This window comes from Eupeodes corollae, chromosome 1 (assembly GCF_945859685.1).
Source record: "Eupeodes corollae chromosome 1, idEupCoro1.1, whole genome shotgun sequence".
NCBI classification, from domain to species: domain Eukaryota; kingdom Metazoa; phylum Arthropoda; class Insecta; order Diptera; family Syrphidae; genus Eupeodes; species Eupeodes corollae.
Window position 1 is genome coordinate 219,738,823 of NC_079147.1, and position 15,833 is coordinate 219,754,655.

The 15,833-nt window shown below is 31.7% G+C and overlaps 1 protein-coding gene across 1 annotated transcript; it reads right to left on the bottom strand.

Moving 5' to 3' along the window:
* Positions 1 to 4,192: 4,192 nt before the first annotated feature.
* On the bottom strand, positions 4,193 to 12,081 carry LOC129940462 (mitochondrial 2-oxodicarboxylate carrier). Its single transcript, XM_056048807.1, has 3 exons — positions 11,715 to 12,081; positions 4,901 to 5,083; positions 4,193 to 4,816 (listed from the first exon to the last, which is right to left on the bottom strand). Exons 1-3 carry the CDS (start codon positions 11,868 to 11,870, stop codon positions 4,244 to 4,246), a joined length of 912 nt encoding a protein of 303 aa, XP_055904782.1. The 5' UTR covers positions 11,871 to 12,081; the 3' UTR covers positions 4,193 to 4,243.
* Positions 12,082 to 15,833: the final 3,752 nt, after the last annotated feature.

Consider the following 15,833-nt stretch of genomic DNA (forward strand, 5'->3'; position numbering starts at 1 on the left):
AAAAACACTTCTTTTCTCTTAGAACTTTCTTTTATATCATTCAAAAAACTCTTTTTATATAAAATTTATCATTTTGTCAAATATAAAAATAGGTACTTATTTCTAACCTTTAACTGGGTTTCTATAAATGTCTAACCCTAATAAGTTTATAAGTTGTTTAAGTGGCTGTCAGTGTAAATGCTTCTATTAACTTTCGTTGACCGAAAAATTACCCATGTTTTTGTTGGAAAATCTATCCATGGTATAGTACGGTTTTACACGAATAACAAAAACAGTATCCGTAGTATGAATACTACCAATAAAAGTTAAAGTAGGATCTTACTACGGATGGGTTTTTGACATTTATACGAGCCTCGAACGGATCTTATGTGATTTCGTTTTCAAATGTTAGTACCATTGATATTGTATTTGTATCTCATTGGCTGTGTTCGTTTAGTAGTTGTGCATTTGGAATCATGTGTTTTCCACTGTGGGAAAAAAATCAATCTATAACTGTTGATATTATGTAGTTTTGTTAATGAAAATTGACTAACTGGGCTTATTTTGCAAGAGAAAACAATGGAAAAGATAATTAAGTTTTGCTATGCTTCCACGAAAGGTTTATCACAGTTTATATTAAATGAATCTTTTTGGTGTTTCCACCGCCCAAGAAGATTTAAAAATGATTAAGTTTGACAGGACTCTCTAAAATGACAGGACTTTCTAAAATGCAAATGGTGTTTCGATGTTTCTTATGAAGTACAAGTGAGATAGTTTGATTCGTGTTAAACAATTAAGAGCGGAATAGTTATGTTTATTTTTATCAAAGAGAGTTCAACTCTTACAGACTACGTTAAAAAGTTAATACATTATTTAATTAATTTAAATAGAAGTATATGTACAAAAATAATAATAAGTAAAAATGGTAGCAATAGATAAATCTTAATTACAAAACAGATTGCTGTAACAAAGCAGACATAACATTTTTTTTTAAAACATCTCTTGAAGTAAAGGGTGATTTTTTTGAGGTTAGGATTTTCATGCATTAGTATTTGACAGATCACGCGGGATTTCAGACATGGTGTCAAAGAGAAAGATGCTCAGTATGCTTTGACATTTCATCATGAATAGACTTACTAACGAGCAACGCTTGCAAATCATTGAATTTTATTACCAAAATCAGTGTTCGGTTCGAAATGTGTTTCGCGCTTTACGTCCGATTTATGGTCTACATAATCGACCAAGTGAGCAAACAATTAATGCGATTGTGACCAAGTTTCGCACTCAGTTCACTTTATTGGACATTAAACCAACCACACGAATGCGTACAGTGCGTACAGAAGAGAATATTGCGTCTGTTTCTGAGAGTGTTGCTGAAGACCGTGAAATGTCGATTCGTCGCCGTTCGCAGCAATTGCGTTTGTGTTATTCGACCACATGGAAGATTTTACGCAAAGATCTTGGTGTAAAACCGTATAAAATACAGCTCGTGCAAGAACTGAAGCCGAACGATCTGCCACAACGTCGAATTTTCAGTGAATCGGCCCTAGAAAAGTTGGCAGCGATGAGGCTCATTTCTGGTTGAATGGCTACGTAAATAAGCAAAATTGCCGCATTTGGAGTGAAGAGCAACCAAAAGCCGTTCAAGAACTGCCCATGCATCCCGAAAAATGCACTGTTTGGTGTGGTTTGTACGCTGGTGGAATCATTGGACCGTATTTTTTCAAAGATGCTGTTGGACGCAAAGTTACGGTGAATGGCGATCGCTATCCTTCAATGCTAACAAACTTTTTGCTGCCAAAAATGGAAGAACTGAACTTGGTTGACATGTGGTTTCAACAAGATGGCACTACATGCCACACAGCTCGCGATTCTATGGCCATTTTGAGGGAAAACTTCGGAGAACAATTCATCTCAAGGAATGGACCGGTAAGTTGGCCACCAAGATCATGCGATTTGAAGGCCTTTAGACTATTTTTTGTGGGGCTACGTCAAGTCTAAAGTCTACACAAATAAGCCAGCAACTATTCCAGCTTTGGAAGACAACATTTCCGAAGAAATTCGGGCTATTCCGGCCGAAATGCTCGAAAAAGTTACCCACAATTGGAGTTTCCGAATGGACCACCTAAGACGCAGCCGCGGTCAACATTTAAATGAAATTATCTTCAAAAAGTAAATGTCATGGACCAATCTAACGTTTCAAATAAAGAATCGATGAGATTTTGCAAATTTTATGCGTTTTTGTTTTAAAAAAGTTTTCAAGCTCTTAAAAAATCACGGTTTATTACGATTGATACGATTGCTTATTAAATCTTTTAAAAATATTATTGAAAAATATTTTCTCCTTACTTCAAGCGTTTGAATGTCAATATGCAGGCATCTAGACGGATAAGACGGTACTTCTATATTCCATTACATTAATACTTATGGATTAACTTTCCCAATTTTACAAATTGAACCCGATTTTTTAAATAGGAAGAAATTCATTTTATAAATTTAGAATGGAAACCGCGTTTTGAAAGCTTAAAAATTAGTATACTATCATTAACACTATCAAAAGCTTTTGCAAAATCTGTAAAGATAATATCAGTCTGTAAACCATTTTCGAACCCCGCAAAGTACAAAATCGCATAGCAATGAAAGGTTTGTAGCAGTAGATCTTCGAGAAGCAAAATCATGTTGGTATTCAGATATTAAATTCTTAACAAAAGGTTAATTTTTATACGGACATTTTTGGGATCACTGATAATTTGCATATAGGCCAATAATTGGTCACATTTTGCTTCGAGCCAGACTTAAATATTGGAGTTCTATAAGAGATCTCACCAAAAACTGGCAATTTTCAAAACCAAATAAACAGATACACAATTTCATACAGTTTGGAATCCCTAAAGACTTTGTTTTAATATTTATAAATTTCCAGAAGTGTTTCGATTTTTTTCTAATTTTTGACATGAAAATAAACAGACCATAATGCATTATCTTTAAAACCAACTCGTCCACACAAGTTTTTCTTCACAAATTTTGATTAGACTCCAATCCCCGACCAAAATCGAGTCGAATCAAGCTCATTTCAACTCGATTCACGTTATAAATAATTGATGCGAGCTTCGAGCTCTCTTAAACAAAACATGTAAATGTAGTAGCCTACGAACGGACCCCCTTCTTGAAGTTTTTATTTTATGTCAAAGCTGCAATTGTTAAGTGAACTTTTTTTATAGAATCTAAATTTCCGGATGTTTTCTTACCATTTCTTCTTGAAAGTTGTCCATTTTATTTGTTTTAGTTAGTTTTTTTGCTAAGTTAATTTTAACTTTTGATTTTCACAAAACTTCTTTCTAGTTTTTTTATTATTATTATTCTGACAACTCTTTTTTCAGTTGTGCCAATTATTAAATAGAAAAATCTGGTTACTGCCGAATTGGGAATTTTCTATTGTACTATTTATAGAATGCCAAAAAGAGACGGTTATTGTTCCCAGACCCATTTTCGACTTAAAACGGTACAATTAAGTCGTCCTCAACAATCTGCCCCAAACAGTTACTCTCTGTGGATGTATTGACTTCCTGACAAAACCGTGGGTTTTCAAGCCCAAAGCAGTTCATTTCGCGGATGCATGATCTGTCAAGATATTTAGCTCAGATTTCGGAATCAGTTTATAAAGCTCCAATCTTCAAGTACAAATATCGTAACTGTTTGTTCGTCAATATTATGGCATGATTTTTGATATGGAAGTAGTTACAAAGGTGGAGAGTGTTTCAAGGTTCTTTTTGTTGATGTAAAATATCTCATTTTTACATTCGAACAGACCCGCCAGTAGTTTTTATAATCAGGCCCAGAATCTGTTCATTCTTTCACCAACCAAAGATAAATACAAAATATATGAACCTTTACTTTTGACTATTTAAATCAATTTGCCATTTTCGTAACTTAAACTCAATTATAAGATTTTAAGCACCGTGTCCGTTAAAATTGTTTAGAAATTGTATTTAAAATAAGGTTTTTTTAGATTTCTGTTCAAATTCGAAATTCAAATCAAAATCTCCAATAAATATTTTCAGTTTATTTTTTCAGCTTAAAGTTCATACCTCAACTGAATCTCTGAGACGCCCGCATTTATACTTTCAATTTCTGGTCTTACCTTGAAGTCTATGTAACTAACTTACTCGCAAGTCACAACTAGATCGAAAATGATAAACTCTATTTATAAAAGTTCATTTAAATGTAAAAGAAAAGGTTTGTTTAGCTTTTATTACTTAACAATCTATGCATAATTTTCTTGCAAAAACTCATAGGCATACTCGAAAACTAATAACATTATAGCCCCACCCGGACCCAACCGCATAATCTTTGGCACAATACCCTTGTACAAAGCTCTAAATCCCTCCTCTCGATACACCGTTAATATCGATCCAAATGTTGACTTGTATTTAATAACACCCGCCTGTGGTTGCGGGCCTTGAATTCGACTCTTAGCAACATCAAATGGTATATTTATAAAACAGGCTATCGTTCCGGAGGTAAATCCAATTGCTACTTTCCTAAAGAATTCCTTTGTTTGATCTTCAAAAGCAGGAACATAATTTCTAACACTATGATAAAATCCGAAATAGACCATATTGAAGGTACCATTACGACCCATGGTGGCAGTAACTCCTTTATTAAGACCACGAAAACCGAATCCATCTTTTTTGATAATTTGTCTGGTGACTGCCCATGTTCCGGGCGCTTCTTTCATGTGTGAATGATCGGCTTGTTGGGCTACTTTTACAACTTCAAATGGATTAACAGCAACCGCTTCGATAAGACCAGCTGTCAAACCCGCTAACGAAAATGTCTTTAAGTCAAGGAAAAAAAATATATATTAATTAGGCTATTTGTACATAATTTTAATCTACTTTGTGAATGCATTCTAACTTACCAATGGTGTTGGCGTTGGGGAGCCAAATAAAAACAGAGGCTTACATTGTTCGAAGCAAACAAATTTGATTGCTCTTTTAGGAGTTTCAGCTAAGACGGGAGGCAGAATACCTTTCCAAAAAGACAACATGCCTTCGTTTCTGTACATTTTTCCAAAACAGTCAAAGACTCCTTTATATTGATTCTGTAATGATACAAAAATAAAATAGTTAATATTTTTATAGAAATCCAAAGATCCCATTGGAGGAACTCTCAAATTCCTTCATTATTTTTCTTGACAAATGTGTTTTCACCCTCAAAATAACCGTCTACTTATGAACGTTTTCTGCCAAAAAATGTGCAGTTAACTTTTGAAAAGTTTGATTCTTGCTGAATTAGTCATTATTCCGTAAAAGTAAGGTTGTATCCGTTAGGATTGTATTAAATAACATTTTAGGGTCATTAATTTATATGTAATTTGAAATGTGATAAATATGACTGAATATTTGGAATTTACAATAATGGATCGCTTAGCATTTAAAAACGCGTTCATTTCATTAAAACTTAATACAAAAGTGGTGATTCTTTTTAAGTATTACGTGATGATTATGGCTGAAACACAAACACGCTTCAACTTCGGCTTCGATTACGTTACGTTGGGCCTCCTTTGAGGTTGCTTTGAATGACACTTCAAAAATGGTATTTCTGTCATAAGTAGCTTTTATTTTTTCTTAAAATAAAAAAAAATACATATGTATGTATTTTGAAATCGAAAAAATTAAATTTATCGCGGAAGTAGCTGACACAGCCTATAATTACTAATGGGATTCCCTCCAAAAGCAAATGTATTTTTTTTGTTGACTTTTGTACAGCTGTTGAGCTGTCAGACAAAGCAAATGTTCAGCAAATTTGAACTTGAGCTTCCGTTTGGAGTCACATTACGTTATTTCCTTACGTTTGTCAAATGAAACTAGAGGTTGAAGCTTCATTGTGATAGCTTGCATTGAATTCCTATTGCTGATGTTTCAGCCATTATGCACGCTCAGTCTAAATTATTGCTACTTCAAGTTCCGTTGTTGTAGTATCCGTGGTAAGATGGTTTCTGCGTTAGATTGTCATGCCGGAGGTCTTGGGTCAACCCCTGCCTGTGCCATCTAAAAGTTTTTTAAGAGTAATTCTTGCCATGAAAAGTGCTTTCTCAAATTATCCGTTTGGATTCGGCGGCTTACAAACTGTAGGACCCCTCCATCCCTCACTACAGTACTAGCACACAGGAATGATTGGAAGTTGTAAGTCACTACTTAATTAATTTGTTTGTAAGTTCAAGTTCCGAATTGGTTATCGATTTCCTGGCATTAGTAACAATCGAACGTGCAGTGAACTTCTTTTAAGGCTAAGGATTTAAGATAACTTGAACGACATTTGTCCCCAACATGATGGTGAAACAACCCATCACAATACGAGTTATTATGCCTATATGTCTACACGGGGTTGTATAAAACTACCATTCCGTTTGGAAGTGATATGGACTTTCTATAGCAGGTGTTATTTTTATTTAAAAGTTTTGTAGATGGTAACAAGGAATTTCAAATTTTCCCGGGAGGTTTTAGGTTGTTTATTTTAAATATTTACCTGTTCTCGGCCTTATACATCTTTTTACTATTTTCTGCCATATTGTACTGGCTGTAGTCTAAACTTTTCATCTTCTGTTAACAAGGTTAGTTAATTTTTGTATTATAAACTCCTAAAATGTTTAAAAACCACTGTTGAAATTTTTCTGGTAGAATAAATACATTAGAGTTTATCGAAATTGCATTGTTTTTTTTTTTTTTTTAACCTTGTTTCTATTTTTATTAACTCTTTTCATCAAAACGCATGTCAATATAAATACCAGATTTGGGAAAAATATTTCAAATAAATTCACACACTTTTTCAATTACTTTAAAATGTTACTAAAGAGTATCAATTAATAATTACATGTAATTGAAAAGCATTGATTAATTGCAATTTAATTAAATAATTCTAATTTAAAACAAAAGTAATGATCAAAAAAGAAGTAATATGTTATTACTTTTACAGTAATCATTACACAAAAATGTAATTAAAAATTACTTTCTTCAACTACATTTTACGCCATATAACAAAATAATTACGTGAAATACTAAGTTTTTTTTTTAAAGTGTTTTGCTTTTTATTAATAAATAAATAAGGTAATCAATTACTTTGACCATAATTTAAAAGTACCTCACGAACTTGAATAATCCCATTACAATTATCAATTACATATAACGAGTAGCTGCATTTTCTCAATAAAAATTACAAGTAATTAAATTGTTTATTATGTTTCAATCACAATAATGTGTAATTGTAACAGAAAAAAGGACTATTTATTACTAATTACTTGTAATTGAATTGAAATTTGAAATTAATTATGCGACCCACACTGATAACATCCCGTCTGTCGATTTGTCTTGCTTAAAAGTTTGTAGGTTTTCGTGTAAGGTTAAAAAAGTTGTAAGTTGAATTATTCTTTAAAATTTTAAAATTACCAACAAAACTTTTCGTATAAAGAAATAGTTTATTTTGAAAATCTAGATTTGTTAAATAACTTTTTGTCGAAAACAAATGTTTACCAATTTTAGAAGCATTTATTAAATTTTTACAAATTGGATGAATGAAATTAATTTGAGAGATATCAAGAACCGAACATCAATTTTTACCTAATTTGCGTACTATTTTTTCTAGATTTTGTTTTTGTACGAAAAAACCGACTGTTCGATTTTTATAAAAAAAAAAACTACTGAATATCGAAAACAATATTTTCTGTGAGATAAAAAAAGTTTGAAGACAATATTTGAATCGAAAGTAAATTTTTAACAAGTTTTGGTATTGTTTTTTTTAGGTTTTTATTTTTTGTAAAAAAAACTGCCAATTAGATTTTTTTCAAAATGTGATTGAATGTTGACAATAACAATATTTAAAAAAAATACAAGTAGTTTGAAGCCAATATCTCAAAGTTTTGAAAAGATATTTGAGTCAAAAGTCACTTTTTACTTCTATTAAGTTTTTTGTTCAGTTTTTTTATTTTTCATAAAAAAACTGTCAACTCGATTTTTCTCAAAATTTGTCCAAAAGTTGAAAACAATATTTCTTATAAGATAAAGTTAGTTGGAAGCCAAAATCTCAAATTTTTGAAAAGATATTTGAGTCAAAAATTATTTTTTACCATCTTTAAGTAATTTTTTTTTAGGTTTTTAGTTTTTTTGTAAAAAAAAAATTTAATTCGATTTTTCTCGAAATTTTTCCGAATGTTGACAACAATATTTTTAAAAAGAAAGAAGTGGTTTAAAGATAATATCTCAAAGGTTTAAAAAGATATTTGAGTCGAAAATTTTTGCTAACAATGGTTCTTCATATCAAATCAAATGGGGTGGAGCAACAGTCCGTTGTGAACCAGGGCCTAGTGACTTACAATTCTCAACCATTCCTGTGTGCGAGTACTGTTGTCAGGAATGGAAGGGACCTACAATTGTAGGCCTTCTTCATATATCTAAGTTAAAATTAGTTTGAAGCCATAATCTCAAATTTTTGAAAAGATATTTGAGTCGAAATTCAATTTTTACCAACTTTGAGTAATGCTTTTTTTTAAGTTTTTATTCTTTTATAAAAAAGCTGTTAATTTGATTTTACTCAAATTTTTTTCAGATGTTAAAAACGTTATTTATCGTTTCACAAAATTGTTTTGGAGATGAAATCATTTTTTATTCGTAAAATTTTCGAGGTGACAAATTTTTTTTCAGTTTTCTTTTCAATTTATAAAACATTCGATTTTTTATACTGACTTGGTATCACGTTACAATATACAATTTGAATTAAATTTAAGTCTCTAGTATCATTAGTTCGTGAGATATTTTGGGTTAACCAAACACAATTTATTTGAAGTCGATATCTCTTCTGGTTCTTGAGCTATGGACGACGAAAAAACGTCGCTAACGTACTGACGGACGTACGGATGTACGGACGTACGATCGTACGTACACACGCACGCATAGGCATCTTTCTAAAAATCTTTTATTTCGACTCTAGGAACCTTAAAAACTAGAGAAACATCAAAATTTTCAATTTGACATAACATTACAATTACATTCTATGGGAAGTTAATAAATAGAATTCTGTAATATCGGTAATTAAGCTTAAGGTAAGTTACAAACTTGCAAAATAACACAATAATCTGACAATAGACAAGTGGAAACGTGGAAACGTGTAGTCAGTTGAATCCAAATCTAACCGGTTTCAGTCTGAAGGTAAACCTTAAAGAAAAAGTAAAGTACTGTGGTTTGGGGTTGCTCTATTTGGTCACACATTGCAAAAAATCGATGGAATAATGAGGAAAGAGGGCTGTTTGCACATTTAACAATTTTGTACTTAGGAGCTTCTACTTAGAGCCAGAAGTCATATTTCAACTGTATGGGGATCATAAACACACATCCAAAATCGTGGAAACGGATAAAGTGGGAATGGGATGGCATTCCAAACAAAATTATTGAAAAGTAAGGTAGTTGAATATTTTTTTTTGAGATTTGAAAGTGAAGAAGAGAGTCAAATTTCTTATGTTTGGTGTCATAATGAATCGGTTGAGTTGTAGGTTTTTTTTACTTAAACAAATCGTTATTCAACCCAGAGCTTTTCTTTTTGTTTTAATCTTAAATTTTTCAATGATGAAATCGTTTTCAATGAACAGCTGATCCTTCAGTTTAAAATTCTGAACAAAATCAATTCATTGAAAGCGTTCCATTTTGTTTGTATTCCCACCTGTCAGTTTTAGGGACCGGTTATAGCTATCAGTTAAATCCATCAATAAAATTTGAAACAGGAGGAATCTGATATGTTTTACTGACAAGCGTTTATACCAATCAGTAAATTTACGTCATTAAATTGTTGTTTTCTTTCGATCATAACATCGGGCTTCGGACATTTTTTACTGTTGCTTTATAATTAAATTTTTTAATGATGTGATCGGAACAGTACAAAATTGGAACGCCAACAATAAAACGAAATGGATGCTTGTTTGGCTTTTGGCAGTCAGTTCAGTAAAATAAAATTTCATCATTAAAAAAATTAAAACGGATTTATAAATTAAATAAAACTTTAAATGCATTGTATTTTTTTGAAAAAAAAATTGAATATAGGACTCATCTTATTGCATCAATCTTTTGCTAGAAACAAATCTTTAACATGTTCAAAAACTAATAACAAACATTTTACGGATGGATTTTATTGATAGCTATAACAGGCCCCTTACTTTTAATGGTGAACTGTAACTTCAAATGATTGATTCCAATCATAAAATGACAGTTAATTTCAATGAAAGCTGTAACCAACCTGCGAAAGGCGGCATTTATAGCTATCATTGGTTTTCATAATTGAAAACAAACATTGGAATTTTTGTGACAGATCGTTTATAACTATGATTCAAAATTTCTGTCATTGAACACAATTTCATAATTGAAATCTACCGACAAAATTTTACTGACAGAAATCTGTCATTGGAATTGAGTGAAATTGTTCAGGAAAATGAATTAAAATAGAAAAATACATTTTTAGAGAAAAATAAATGCCCAACTACACTTTTTATTCTTAAAAAAAATCTTTGTGTGATTTTCGATCAATCATTATATAATTTTCATTTCTAATCAAAGGGAAACACCGTCAAATATTGATTCAAAAATGTGTCCGTTTCGGTTTCATTCATAGCTATAACTGGCCCCAAAATATTTCAACAATTTGTGACGAGAACCTGTGATAGCTATAAATGGTACCTTAAGTTAGCCAAATAGAGTACATTCGATTTGTTTTTGTTTCACTGTTTTTTATTTCTGTGAATAAATTATGTTCTGTTTTTTTATTATTAGACATTTTGTTAAGAATCGAATTTGAAATAAATTGCAAAAAACTAAATATTAATTGATCTATTATTCTTATTATTTGCAACAATAAATGCATGGGGTATAATTTTTGCACCCCACTGTATATTATTTCAAATTCAAAAGTTGAATGTTAGAGAGCTTATTATAGTCCATTGAAAAAAACTATAGAAATTCATATTCTTATTTTTCCAAACAGATAGTATCCATATTATAAAATATTGTTTCTTATATTAGGGTGGTTCCAATGAATTTAAACCTTGTCAATTTTGTGCAAATAAGTATTCGCTTTCAAAATTGGTATCTACTTCAACTCACTTTCTTCATTTGATTTATGATTATTATTATCTCATGCGAAAGCTGGGTAAATACGAGTGATGCGATAAGATACGCTCGCTATTGAAACTTTTTGATAACCATAGATAGATAAGCACTTTAAGTTCATATCATTTAAATGGAAACATATCTGAAAGAAGCCTGTTTAAAAAATGTTTGAAAGAGATATACAAATTTGAAAACAAACAAAACCAGAATTTTCAAGGTTATTTTGGACATCATTAATTTCGTGTTGTTTTATTTTGACAACAAACATTAACACATAAATAAAACACAATCAAATCGTCAACCCCATATTCACACGCCTCTTCTTCACTCACAGTGTTTTTCCAGGAGCGTCACCATGTTAAAGTATTTTTGTAGACTTGCCACAACATTTTGCGATTCAATTATTATTGGCATGACTATGCACATACATAAGTTCAAGATATGCGATTAAAAAATGCCAAAAACAATAAAATGCAAAATTACACCCACATTTGTTTTGAGAAAGAAATTATTTTTATGCGTATCTGAAGAAGACTTCAATACCTCAGAGAAATATTTGTCTGACCTAAAAAGAGGTTTTTAACTCACCCCAGACAATGTTTTGGTGTTTTGCAACTGCATTCGAGTTTTCACCACATCCAGCGGTTGCATGATACAAACTTCGACAAACCCTGCTGATCCGCCGGCTACAACCTGTAGGGCTGCTCGCTTCAAGGGCGGAATCTCTTTGTGTGGATCTGTCATTTTCGTTTAAGTTTATTCAAAAAAAGAATATCGTTTATAGCTGCAGCCAGCTGAGATCACTTATTGACTTTTCTCAAATTCAAACAACAATTTCAAGTAATTTGCGCGATGATGTGTCTGTTCTGTATGCGTCAAGCGTCGTCTTCGCGGAGGTAGCGGCACAGAAACAATTTGCCCTCTTCAGTGGAACTCAATCGCTCGAAGACTGTTTTGGAATTTTCATTTGCAATCGAGTCGAGGGTGGAATTTCTGTTTGTAGCGTTTGGTGTGGTGAGGCGTGAGGGTTACCGACACTGGTGAATCTGAATCGTGATTCTCTCATCGATGGATGATTCCACAATTCCACATTCTCTGGTATTTTTGTTCATTATTCCATATTGTCGGATACAGTACAGATACACAGCGATGTGTTATCAAAATTAAAAGAAAAACAATTTGCAATTTAATCGGATCTTGATCAAATGGGAACGAGGAGCCAAAATAAAGCACATTAGAATTTAAATGTGATTTACTGAAATGTTTTGACATGTTAACAGATTTACTAAATAAAATCTACTTACTTATTTATCTGAACCGAAGTCAGTCAAATTACTTAACCCTTTCTAAAATCATGTTAATTTAAAAAATACAAATCAGCCAAAACATGATAATTTCCGACATAAATAATTGGGAAGTAATGTTAACTTCATATTATTTCTATGGGTACAAAAAAATTAATTTACTTTTGATCTAGATATGTCAAAACACAAATTTTCCATTCCATGGAGCAAAATAAATTGATTTATTTTTGATTTCAGATAAAATCTGCAGATCTGGATTTTTCACCAGGTTTACCCTTCTTTAAACTAATAATATTCGCATTCACAAAACTATTGGCTACGTAGCCAAGAGATTCTGATTGGCTTAATTTAACTACAAAAGTAATTGAAATTTCCCCTCCGGCATAGTGTACAAATTTCGGCAACAAAGTTAGTGCACACTAGTTTTGACGTTTCACAATCAGCTGCTCGGTAAGGACACAAGAATTCAAAATGAAATTAATCTTTCGATATTTAAATACAAATATAAATCAATCATATTGTATCTTCTATATTATTTTATTGAATTGAAAAAGAAAAAAACTATTTAAAGTTCTGAAAACACAAATGTTTCTTATTTTGTGTATTTGTATTTGTCATTAATATGACAGTTCCGATTTGACTAGCTTTGTAGTGCAAAGTAATAATACAGTTTTAAGAAAATGTTAAGCTGGAAATTTGACAACTCTAGCGCACTCGTTAACACATTCACTAATACAATGATAGTGGAGTTTTACTTATATAATGACCAACGAAAAAAAAAATTTTTTTTATGGAAATCTGACTTTAACCATGAAAACCCCCATAAGTTGAACTGATTAATTATAACCTAAATAATACGGTTCAGAACCATACGGCGCAATGGACTTGAAGCCATAACAAGTTTCTAGTATCTGATTGGTCTGCTGTAGAAAAATGACTTTCAATTAAATTAAGTTAGTTGGAAACTTAGGGGCCAGTTATAGCTATCATTGAAATCGATTCGGGACCATTTTTGAATCGATATTTGACTGTTTCCCTTCGATTAGAAATGGAAATTATAAACTGATCGATCGGAAATCACCCAAAGATTTTTTTTCTATTTTCTATTTTCCGGACGGTAATTCATTTTCCTGAACAGGTGATACTTTTATGTTCAAAAATGAAACAAATAGTTCCAGGGATTGGTGTTCCAATTCCACGCAATTCCAATGACAGATTTCTGTCAGTAAAAATTTGTCGGTTCCTTTCAATGTCAAAAAAATTCCAATGTTTGTTTTCAATGATGAAAACCAATGACAGCTATAACTGGCGCCTTAGTCAAGAAAAATCTCCTTAACAATTCAGATGTCAAAAGGGCAGCTGATCGTGTTCTTAGTTTCATTCAACAGAAAGCTGAACTTTGTTAATCTGTGATTTATTTATTTTCAACACAATTTCATTTAATGATTTGTGTAAAAGAATTCTTTGCCAAAGTTAAAAATGAATAATTAATAATTTTTGTACAACACAAAATACGATTTGTGTAAAAGCATTCTTGAAGGACTTTTGGGTAGACAGCAATGTTTATATTACTTTTGGCACGATCAACTGAAAATAAAGGCTATTGGAGTAAAGTTCAATGTTTAAAATTATTCACATCTGAAGAACAAACTCATTGTATTGGTCTAAATTTTCGTTCAAACAATTCACTTCAATCCAAATGAAGTCCCCTATGCTGTCTGAATATGCCCAATATAACGAAGATCCATTTTACGTGAGACGTCAGTTTTAGCTTCCATTGGAAATGTAATGGTTGGTTTTAGAAAATTTGAAACCTGCGATTATTATAAGCAAACAAAAAATAATTTTGGAACTACCTTTTTTTTATGCAAATATAACATTTCTTATAATGTAGAGTAGACAAACAGTCTTATTTAAAATGTATAGAGCCTATATAAAGTTATGTAATCTCTATAATGCCTCTAAACATAAAAATGCTATTTGCACGCAAGGTTGCATAATCTAAACGCGTTTTGACTTTCAATAAAAACTACATAAGGAAATTATTGTTATTATTATTTCGTAAATGCCATTCTGATTTCTCTCCATTATTGAAATTAAAAACAAAACAATAATGCCTCTCCAGTTTAGCTCATTTATTAATGATTTTAAGGCGAAAGTTTATAACAAAAAAGTTGAACAAAATGAGCCTAAGAAATGAAGAATTTAAAAAAAAATATACATTTTCGAAAGAGAACATCATACAAACAATTGGAATTATCCGTTCGGACCTCAGCAGCGACAATAGAGGAGGCCACATTCCCATATACATCAAAGTAATGGGTGCTATAAGATATTGAGGACAGAACGAGGTAAGTTTGTACTAAATGTTCACAACTATCTAAAATCCATACCTTTTATGTTTTTTTTTTTAAATTTAAGACCATGGAGCAGACATCCACGGATTTAGCCAACCTACGCTTTGCCAAATTTGTAAGTGAGTGACAAGAGCATTAGCCACCAAAAGGCCTTTGCTCATTTAAATGCCAACTTCTTTTTCGGACCAGCTAAGAACTATGAACAAGTTCTCTCAAATACAGGAGTTTCCAAAGGTGGTTTGAGCCATTTACTGTACCCACATAAGGATCCCAAAAGAAGGAGGTCCATCAGGGCAGTACTATATAAACAGAAAAGAATACTACTCGCTGAATACCAAAGTAGTATGCGACAAATCCCCAAAAATTAATGACATTGTTGACATTGATATTGAGAACTAACGAATTTTTAGGGAAAGCAGAATTAAACAAAGATTTGATGATGGGGAGTTCAATGGTCGTCTGTTTGGGGATGGTGGGTACCATTGTACTAATATCCTCTTTTCCTCCGTTTTGAATCCTCGGACGGATGCTGAAATAAAATACAATAAAGAGGCTTTGGCGTCTGGAAGGAAATATTTCGCATTTTGTTATCAAGTAAGAGGTGCTTCTTAGAAAATGCCAAAACAACTATTATAGTCTTAGCAGTTCTTCATAACTTGGCAATTGATTTCCAGGATCTTCTTCCACCCACAACACAATTGTTTATATTTTATTTGTTGTGACAAACAGATTACTCCACTTTTGTACTTCTTTTGACTTAAACATTGTATAACTTAAATTTATAGTAGATTTTTTTACAAATGGGAATTTTTTGCAACGTTCTAGAGTCTACATTAATCCTTATGCACTGTATAACTATATATCTGTTTAGCGAATTCTATTAGGTTGCCTTTAATATGAGTCAATTTATAAATTAAGATATTTTATAATTTGGAATATTTTATAAAATGGGTTATTTTTTAACCTTGGTGAGGCCTGTCCTGCAAGGGTCTTGGGTTCAATCACTGCTTTTGCCACTAAGGTTTTTCACGGATACTGCCTTTTGC